This window comes from Punica granatum, chromosome 2 (assembly GCF_007655135.1).
Source record: "Punica granatum isolate Tunisia-2019 chromosome 2, ASM765513v2, whole genome shotgun sequence".
Lineage (NCBI taxonomy): Eukaryota > Viridiplantae > Streptophyta > Magnoliopsida > Myrtales > Lythraceae > Punica > Punica granatum.
The window spans coordinates 29,668,894-29,678,831 of NC_045128.1; the positions used below are offsets into that span (position 1 = coordinate 29,668,894).

At 35.8% G+C, this 9,938-nt stretch overlaps 1 protein-coding gene and 1 long non-coding RNA gene across 2 annotated transcripts; one reads left to right on the forward strand and one right to left on the reverse strand.

The window, feature by feature from the left end:
- Positions 1-723: 723 nt before the first annotated feature.
- Positions 724-1,986, reverse strand: LOC116197192. Its single transcript, XR_004155002.1, has 3 exons — positions 1,847-1,986; positions 1,556-1,702; positions 724-1,324 (listed from the first exon to the last, which is right to left on the reverse strand). It is a non-coding gene; the product is annotated as an uncharacterized LOC116197192 (long non-coding RNA).
- A 4,381-nt stretch (positions 1,987-6,367) lies between these two features.
- On the forward strand, positions 6,368-9,938 carry LOC116197944 (nifU-like protein 4, mitochondrial). Its single transcript, XM_031528226.1, has 6 exons — positions 6,368-6,698; positions 7,143-7,304; positions 7,396-7,571; positions 8,074-8,177; positions 8,291-8,402; positions 9,535-9,938. Exons 1-6 carry the CDS (start codon positions 6,500-6,502, stop codon positions 9,601-9,603), a joined length of 822 nt encoding a protein of 273 aa, XP_031384086.1. The 5' UTR covers positions 6,368-6,499; the 3' UTR covers positions 9,604-9,938.

Below are 9,938 nucleotides of genomic sequence, written 5' to 3' on the forward strand. Positions count from 1 at the left end.
ATGTAGAGGCATGTAAAGCTCGAATTTCGCTATGATAGAACGACTATATTTTTTGTGGACCATTGCGACCTATTCTAAAAATTTAATTGTGCTAGATTAAAGTGCGATTTGCTTTTTATTGCTTAATTGAAGTCATATAATGAGCCTGAACCAGCCCAGAATCTAATGGACTATAAACACACCGACACATATCTCATTACGAGCTAAGAAATTCTTCGGGCTGGGACCTCTGACCTGCTTGGTAATCAAAGGGAGGTGTTCCTACTAACTGGTGTGCCAAGGGGGGACCGACTAAAGCGATGGGCAGATCAGGATAACTTCATGCATAATGTAATATCTCTGAGGTCACCGGCAAATATATAAATGAAAAGGGATAGAGAAGTAGGTGAAGATAACACACTATCCCTATATACTCATCAATGGGTGCATATGCAATCCCCGTTTCCACAATTGCTGCTGATGAGATGGGTCCTTTTGGAAGTTGATTAAAAGTGAGACAGCTCTGCTCCAATCCCCAACTCATTTACTGATCTCACCAATTTCTGTGGCCACATCCTTCACACTTTCCTTTACTCCCCCCAAAAGGTGAATATTTATGCATGTATTCGGTTGTATGTTATATCAGATGCTCAGACTGATAGAGTTCAGTCTGATCTGGGAAAATCAATAACGATCGTGGAAGATTTGCTGCAAAACTGGGGGTCTGATTGAGCTAGAGCGATGTCTACCAGGACCTTAACTCGGACATCAATAAATAGCGTTGCTTCATCGCCATGGTACCGTTAATTATTCCAAACCTCTTGTACTGCATTATTCACCATGGAGGCTATAAACAAGAACTTGGGTGAGAAATTATGGGATCTAGCTAATTTCCCCTTGTGTAGGATCCATGATCAGGTCTAAGCATTCGAACGTATATCACATGTATTTTATGTTGATATAACAAGACATAAACTATACTCGAAACATGTCTCCGACAGGAAGACTTATTTTATACCAACACTTTCATCTCTCCATCTCGATTAGTTTATAAACGGACCCTTTTGCAACCAATTAAGGATCAATCAATCAATCTATTACTTTGTCACTGGACTACTTTGACTTGTGAGCCTTCTCGGCGGAATTAATGGAGGAGGAAGAGGAGGAGGCCTGTTGTTGTTTAAGTTGCTTGAGCAGAGATTCACGCTCCTCCTTCAGCTGCTCAGCTTTCTTCCTCAGCCGCTCATTCTCCATCGTTATCTGGCAGTTCTTCACAAACAGCTTATAGTTCTCTTCCTCCATCTTATGTTAATCCTCTGTTTGCTGTCTTTTGATTTCCCCAAACCTGCAATTAAAGCAACAATGTCAACCATGGGATGAATGAGTTACTCCATCAATTACAATATCTTCCATTTAGGGGAACAAATAACCATTTGCAAAAGGCTTCTGTTTTGTATACGTGCAAGATGATTTATATAGGAAATATATAATATTTTCGAACGAAGATCAAGATTCGGTTTCTTTAAGGTGCAAGATTGGACATTTGACAGTTTGGAATTGAGGATGCGGACATCACCGGACGTGTTTTTCCACGCAAATGAAGTTCTGATGTAAGCTAATAAATCTTGCAATGCGGGATTGGTTGAGGTCGACGTATCCCCAAAGGATTTGAATGAACATGACTTGCTGTACATGTATCCTCAAAATGTTGAAAGGATCAAACCTTAAAACAAGAGTACACAAATTAAATATCACGAAACATAATTCAAGTGAAAAAAACATGAATCAACCTTGAACGATATTGGGCCTCCTAAACAACAGAAATTGTGTTGAGAAAAAATTCAATAGAGATTTAAGGAAAACTAACCTTAATTAAATCCAGCTGATGATCGAAGATATTGAATATTTGATAGAGACACGTACTTGGTGTGCATGGGATATCATGAATATATAATCATGGAAAAGGAAGATCATAATGCAAAAAGGTTCATGGGCTTTGCTCAGAGCAACAAACAATTAACGATTATCATATAGGAAGGCGTGGTGGAATACGTGCGCAAAAATGCGGTTCTCACATGGGACATCACTCGCGCACAGTACCACCACGATGCGCGGGACTGGTAAAAAAAAATGTTAATAATATTCTAGTATATATCTATAAAAATTGTATTCTTGAATTAGATAAAGAAAATAATTCTTAAACAAAGATAAGAACAATAATAATAACTAATATTGGGTAAATTATCTCCTTATATTTAAAATTGAAAACATGATATATATATATATATGTATATATTAATCATCTAGCAAAAGTAAGATCAACAAAAGAGTTAGAATGGAAAAAAAAAAGAACTTATACCAATAAGATAGTCGTATAGCTTATCTCTGATATTGACTTTTCGAACATTGAATTGTTCATCAAATAATATAAACCTAATTATGCGAATTTGGATAAAAATTTAAAATATTCAACTATTTTTTTACATAAACATGCGATTACTCATCAAAATAAAGTGACAAATTGCTTGTAGACATAAGCTTGACAAGAATAGAAAATGAAGTGAGAGATGAACCTAAAGAGAGAGCTTCAAAGAGCTTGGAGGCAGAGCAAACATAATACGAATTTGTAAATTATATATTACTGAGTTAAGAAAACATAATAGGAAACACCATGTATGAACTATTTCATTCTTAATATCAAATTAGTAAATAATATTATATCATGCATACTTCAAAATTTTCTTATAATCTAATATTTTTGCGATAAGCGATATACGAAAATTATTTCCTTAATAATTAATAAGCATATTCATTTTCTTTTTATTAAAATACTTTACTATAATAACTATATATACACGCACAAGAAAACGACATCTACTTAATTAGAATAATATATTGTATATTTCACTATACATTCACTTTCCTTAAGAGTAAACAAAAAAATATTCTGAATATAAAAGACAATCTATATGAGAATATTTTATTGATAAAATAATATAGAAATTTCCTTTATATGGATGATAATAACGTAGCAAAAGGAGAGGATTCCATTTTATATTTTTGAATACGTTGTGATGTAAGAATTCAGATTATGACTCGTTTTTTTTTTTGAGTGAAATGGTAGTGTTTTATTCATGACAAACATAATTTACATTATATTGCCAAGAGCTACCCAGGCCATTCCATGGTTGATTGAAAAACTAGCCTTGACCGATAAATGGGTGATTAAAGAGTCATCCTTGATGTAAAGAAAAAGCAAAACAAATTGCACAAAATACAGTCTTTATTATCGGTCCTATTGATTTATCACATCATGTGAACTCACATGTATGTTACTTGATATAGCAGGGTCATATGGTTTCCTATGGAGTATCACGAAAACAACAAAACCCTCGTATTTGTTACACTCTTGAATAGGGATTTCAAGATGTTTATATAGGTTTAACTATATATTGGTCAAGGAGAACCATTAGATTATAAGAGATCCACACACACACACATATATATATACATTTTAATTTACTGCTCATATTGCGGTGCCAATTCACTGTTAAAATATAAGATCGAAGTCGTATGTTGAAAAATTCTTGATAAGAAAAGGAAAAGAAAAGAAATCAATTAGCAAAAATGGTGCGTCAATCGGATCATATGGGATTCACATAACTCTAGATCATGATTTCACGTTTTTAGTGCAGGACCTCCCTTCAGACTCTATTAACACGATCTTATCGTGCTTTAACCGTTTTGTCAGCATTTAAAAAGAGTGATATAATTGTTGATAGAAAGTCTGGCGGGATGTAAATTTTGCAATAAGGCATGAAGTAAGTGTTGCTTATTGATGTTGTGATATTCATGTGACCACGCAACGAAAACAAAGCCTGGACTTGCGTTTGCATGCATCTCAAAAGAGAGAGTGAACCAGTTTTAGTCTCATAAGAAAAACGAATGTTTTATGTATTGAGAGACACCTAGCATAAGATTATGACATAAGTTTTCTTTTCTTTTTCTTCTTCTTTTTTTTTTCTTTTTGTTTTTGTAAAAGAATATCAAAGAAGTTCTACCCAAGAAATTTAAATTGGGACTTGGTCTTAGTAAAATTTTCATGGCAACTAAGCTTGACGTTTAAACTATATGTCTTACAAGTGGAGGATGATTTTCCGATTCGAACATGATATTCGAATGCATGCTCTCACATTGAAATGAGCCCTTCACTCCAAGCTAGAAGGCTTTGAACACACGTGTAGCACCGCCTTCTAGGATAATCTTATGTTGATCGATTTAGTTGATTATGATAAGATAGATCATTATGTTACATGTGATTTCCCTAAGTGGATGAGGATTGTATGAGCAACATAGATCGTTTCCATTGATTTGTTATACTCATTTAGTATGAGGAACATTTTTGTCTTTCATTCTATGAAAACAAGAAATTGTATATCATTTTTTTTTCCGATTAAAAGGGAGGTTCATGGACCTAGTATAATGAAATATAAATCACAATAGCTAATAAATGAGCATGGATAGTCTCACTGAATATTGAACTAAGATTCTCTTGATTACCAGACGAGGACATGCGTCACTGCACTACACTCTTTTTTGATAAATTGTATATCATTTAGATTATACAAGCCTTGATTATGGGCCATCGAAGATACGGAAGACGTATGTGCCACTTTTAGACATCCCATGCTCCTCAAAATGCGGTCTACCAAACACACCCTCCCTGTATTGTGATGAAAATAGAATAGAAAGAGACCATTACATATTTTCAAGTTATTGTTTTTCAATGTAGAAGTGAAATTAATTCGGACATGAGAATGATATAGAAAAATAACTCATTCTTTTTGTATCCATTGCTGTGTAAAGATAGTGATGTTTCTGCGCTGATTTGAGAAATAAAATTGTGTTCTTTGGCCAAAAGAAAAAGAAAAATTCCACATCAAGCAAGTGCCACGGGTTCAGAGTTTGGAGCCCGTGCGGTTATCGAGGGATCAGATACTCAGGATTAGCGAGGCTCCCCAGGCTCAGCCCTTCTTAGGATTAACAACCTCACTCCAAAGTAAAAACAACACCACCTGAAATACCTACCTAGTCCAACACAATGCAGATGATCCATATACAAATAGAGAATCTTATTATCGCACTTAGGGAGGGACTAATATGTTAGCCCGTTATGCAAGAGTCCTTAGTTCATAAATTTGTTCATTAAATTTTTTTTTTTTGGCTAAAGGTATTTCAGTATTAGATGAATCAGTCTAATGCTACATCAAATTCAGCAATAGCTAATACATATTGCATATTGTTGTATCTTTTGTGAATTTTTTATTCGGTTAAAATATTCTAGTTTCTAATTTAGTTCTATCTCATTTTCATTTTCATTTTCTAAATAGCGTTTGTACTTTTTTTTTGGGTGAATAAGTATTTGTAAAGCCAGCGAAGTCCAAACTATCAAATATCTTTTACATTTCTGAAATTATATTACTATTATGGTTGAGTTCTTGCCCTTCCTTGCATAGTATAGGGGGTCGCCGGGTCGATTCCACCTTATGGGGAAGACACTTTGGAGGCCACCGCTCACGTCACGTACAGTAATCGTGCATGGTACACTCAGTTCTATGGGAGGTTGGGGGGGTCCATGAGACCCAAGACAACTGGGGTCATAAATAGAAAAAATTAAAATTTAAAATCTGCTAATCGTGATTTATATTTGTTTACCTCAATTTTAGCCTACTTAGAGCATACGAAAAAAGAAGAAGAAAAATGACGACTACAGCACGTAAAATCTGAAAAATAAATTGACACAAGTGATGATCTCTTCGTTTGAAAATAGAAACAACGTTAAATTTAAAAACACAATCATTACTTTTTTATTCTTTTAATTTAATAATAAATTCCCTTATATATTTGTTCTTATCTATTATTAAAATTAATTTTTTAATACTAAAATTTCTTAACTATTCATTACTTTTATCTCAATTCAATAACACAGTTATTATTTTTTATCTTTTGCTCAATTTTAATAATAATTTTTCTCAACTACTTTTGCCTTCATCCCGTGAAATAAAAAACTAAATCAAATTAAATCAGCCTATCGAAAAAAATAAAATTAAATCAAACTCTATTCTATTACCAAACGCAATAAATGTTTTAAGTTTTGCTAAATTCTCATAACCACGGCAACAATTGCAATATTGCTAATTTTATATTGATACTTATTAAATCGGTTTGTCTATAAATAAATTTCTATTTTCTTTTTTGGTGAACTAATTTTTTGTTACTTGTATCTTAAATTTCTTGGCAATGTTGTAATTTTGACCAAACATGATAAAGAAGAAAATTAAAAGAAAATGGAAAAAGGAAAAAGAAATATTCTGTCATCGTCTTCAAGTTGAAGAGCTCCTCCTTGTCGTGTCCGAGAAAAAACAGAGCATCTCTTCTGTCACCGAAATTTACAGACAAAATCGACTTCTTCAGCTGAAAGAAATCACCTCCGAAAGCAATCCACCAGAGAGAGAAGACAATGAGAGGGATTGGAAGAGCTGTTGGGCATTCTCTTCTTCAACACTGTCGGAACCCTAACCGCCCTTTTGCTCGCCGCCTCATCTTCGCCTCTTCTTCCTCCTTCACGGCGCTGCCATTCCGCCGGAACCCTTCTTCACCATCCGCTTCTACGGCTTCCAGTCCTTCCTTGTTTTCAGACAGATGGAATCCTTTTGCAGGTTCGTCGATAGACAGCCGCCCATATTCATTTCCATTGCTTCAATTCTTCTTCCCGTGTAATTGGCAATCAAACTGAAAATAAAAGGAAAATGCAAATTTGAGATCTTCGCTATGGGCAATTCATACTGCTTTCCATGTAAATGAACTGAATCACTTTAGCAGCTGAGAGGTTCGTACTCGATAGCTGGTAACTTCTTTTCATTTAGCTAAAATTCTCTCAGTTTGATGATGGGATTATATGCGATTATACATCTGTGGGCAGACCTATGTCTAAGTTTGCCATAGCCTCGAATTCGACAGATGGGAAAGCTTAAGATTGAGCATATGAAATGTTTGTACAAGTGATGCGGGCTGCTCATAGAGAATGTATTTCATAAAGGTTGTTTCTTTACGGGTATGGAATGTGTGTTTGAGCAGTTGTGTTGGTGATACTTTCTGTACAGGGCAGAGGAGGAGTATGTTCATCCAAACTCAGTCCACTCCCAATCCGTCATCCTTGATGTTTTATCCTGGGAAACCGGTTATGGAAGTAGGGAGTGCCGATTTTCCAAATGCTCGGACTGCTATGAATTCGCCGCTAGCGAAAGCCCTCTTTGGGATTGATGGTACCTCGCCTTGATTTCCAAATTTAGTGACGGATTAAGACGGTTTCAAGAGGTGGACATGACAATGCTAAATTTTCTGTTTTGGGGACAGGGATAACTCGAGTCTTCTATGGATCGGATTTCGTGACCATAACTAAGTCGGAAGATGCTTCCTGGGATTTCTTAAAGCCAGAAGTTTTTGCTGCAATCATGGATTTTTACTCTTCTGGGCAGCCGTTGTTCCTGGACTCGAAAGCTGCAGCTGCCATGGACACAGCTATTAGTGAAGTATGTATGGCTTTGAAATTTTTTTTTTTCCGGTTTTCATCTGACGACCTTTTTCTCCACTAAATAGAACTGTGCCAGGTATTCAATATTGTGTTATACATTGCTGGAGCTATAATACTCTTTTGCATAAATTTAACATAGCATCCTGTCAAATGCTGTAGAAAATAATGATGGTACCGTAGTTGTAAAGCTAGGAATCCATGCCTCTCCATTTGGTCCATCTCTTTCCTTTATGCCTTCAATCAATTTCTCAGTTACATCACCCTTGTTCTGTAGCCTGATTATGAAGGGAACCTTTACAAGTGTAACCATCGCAATAACAGTTCTGATTTTGTTTGGGTTGACTTAGGTTGAATTGCTGTAGGTGTTCGCGGAATGTGAATTCCTCTTTAATAGACAATCATTTGAAAACCTTTTCTTTGGAAGGATCTCTGCTTACATTGTAAATTTTATTTTCTTTGTTTGATTTTGCATGAATAACACTTTTTCCTTATGTTTTTAGGATGATTCTGAAATTGTTGCGATGATCAAAGAACTGTTGGAGACCCGGATCCGACCAGCAGTGCAAGACGATGGCGGTGACATAGTGTATCGGGGATTTGATCCGTATGTTGCCCTTCATCTGCTTTGCATAAGCCATGAAAAAGATTGAAATTAATTTATTAGCTTAAATGTTCTCTACTTCTATATATATGTAACTGAGATATCATGCCTTGCAGGGATACTGGTATAGTTAAACTGCAAATGCAAGGAGCATGCAGTGGCTGTCCCAGCTCTTCAGTCACTCTGAAATCTGGAATCGAGAATATGTTGATGCATTATGTACCTGAAGTAAGAACCAATTCTCAGAACTTAGTTCAGATTTTATGATTTACGATTGTGATCGCATTCTTAATTTGGGTGACTGGGTTTAGGCTCCATAAATGTCATGTAACTGAACCCTACCATACTGAGGACTGGCTCTAAGATATTAGTACCGGAACCATTTATTTCAAGTTAGGATTCCAAACCCTACTTAGAACCTATGCTATGCCACAGTAAGAAGGAAAAAGGAAGATTTTAACTAAATATTATAATATAAGAATATCCCCTTTTTGGTTACCAATTCCAATTTCTGCTTTTGGGCACCCAGGGCACCAGAACTGAAGCAGAAATTTACTTGTTCCTAATTTGGAAACTATAAGAGGAAGCAACTACTTAGATTAGGATTAGTTTTTGATTGGCTCCAAGAGTACCCATACTCTAATTTTGACAGTTAGGAATAAATTAGTGGAGTAAACTATCAATTTGGTCATTGACGCTTGAAGTGGCCATCAATTTCATCCTTAACCTTTCATTGCCATAAAAAATTCCCCTGACACTACACTTCCGTTTATCAATTTAGTCCTGCAGTCCACCCGCTGTTAATGGGGCACTAACGGCATCAATTGAAATACTACGAAAAACAGCCCTGAACGAGAAGGGTGCAGACCATTAACAGCGGGGTTAAATTTTGATAGACGGAAGTGTAATGTCGGGGGTGTCTTTTGCTGGCAATGAAAACTTGAGGATGAAATTGTTTGCCGTATCGATCGTCAAGGACCAAATTGATGGTCTACTCAAATTAGTGTGTATTAATTGTCATGAGGCCTGTTTTGGAACAAGCAAGTCATAGCAACATATAAACTTTGTGCTTTTTTCCTTCCCAATTTGTTCATCCTCCAGACATGAGATTCTGACGTCTTTATGTTAAGAGGTGCTGATTTCTAATCCTATTCTCATTTTGACTACATGCAAACGATCATCTTGCATATGTAGTTAGACGTGAGAAATGTGAATAACTTGTATCTCGGTGTTTCATGCTATCTGCCCAATGTGAAATGCTTGATGTACTGTTCTTTGAAGCTGGTTCGAAGCTGGTTCTCATTCTCTGCATCTACTGATTGTGGCATTAAGATATGTCTGTTTTGATATGCATTAATAGGTCAAAGGTGTTGAGCAAGATATGGAGGAAGAGGATGAAGAGGCAAGTTTAACTGGACAGATGGAGTAAAAGCCCTATTCTACAACTTCTGCACGATGTAAAACCAAGAGATTTAGAGCTGAGGAGCACTTCGGGTTGGGCATTGTACAGTCAATAATTAGGTACACCTGCCATATGATCTCGACCATATCTATGTAAGCTCAGTGCAATATAATATGGTCGTGGGGAAGCCAAGTTCTTTGCCGAATCTTGTATGCAAAAGAAATAGAAACACGATTCTTGCATTCTGCAATCAGAATTTTGTTGCCAACCTTAATCGTTGAGACACCAAGTGCGATCAATATGCATGATGTCATACCGTTGGAGATGTACTTATACAGTAGTAGCAGCAGCTGATTTGTTTA

Coding starts and splice junctions, on each gene's coding strand:
- LOC116197944 (XM_031528226.1), top strand. CDS start 6,500: ATGAGAGGGATTGGAAGAGCTGTTGGGCATTCTCTTCTTCAACACTGT. Junction 6,699..7,142: donor CAGATGGAATCCTTTTGCAG/GTTCGTCGATAG, acceptor CTTTCTGTACAG/GGCAGAGGAGGAGTATGTTC. Junction 7,572..8,073: donor TGGACACAGCTATTAGTGAA/GTATGTATGGCT, acceptor TTATGTTTTTAG/GATGATTCTGAAATTGTTGC.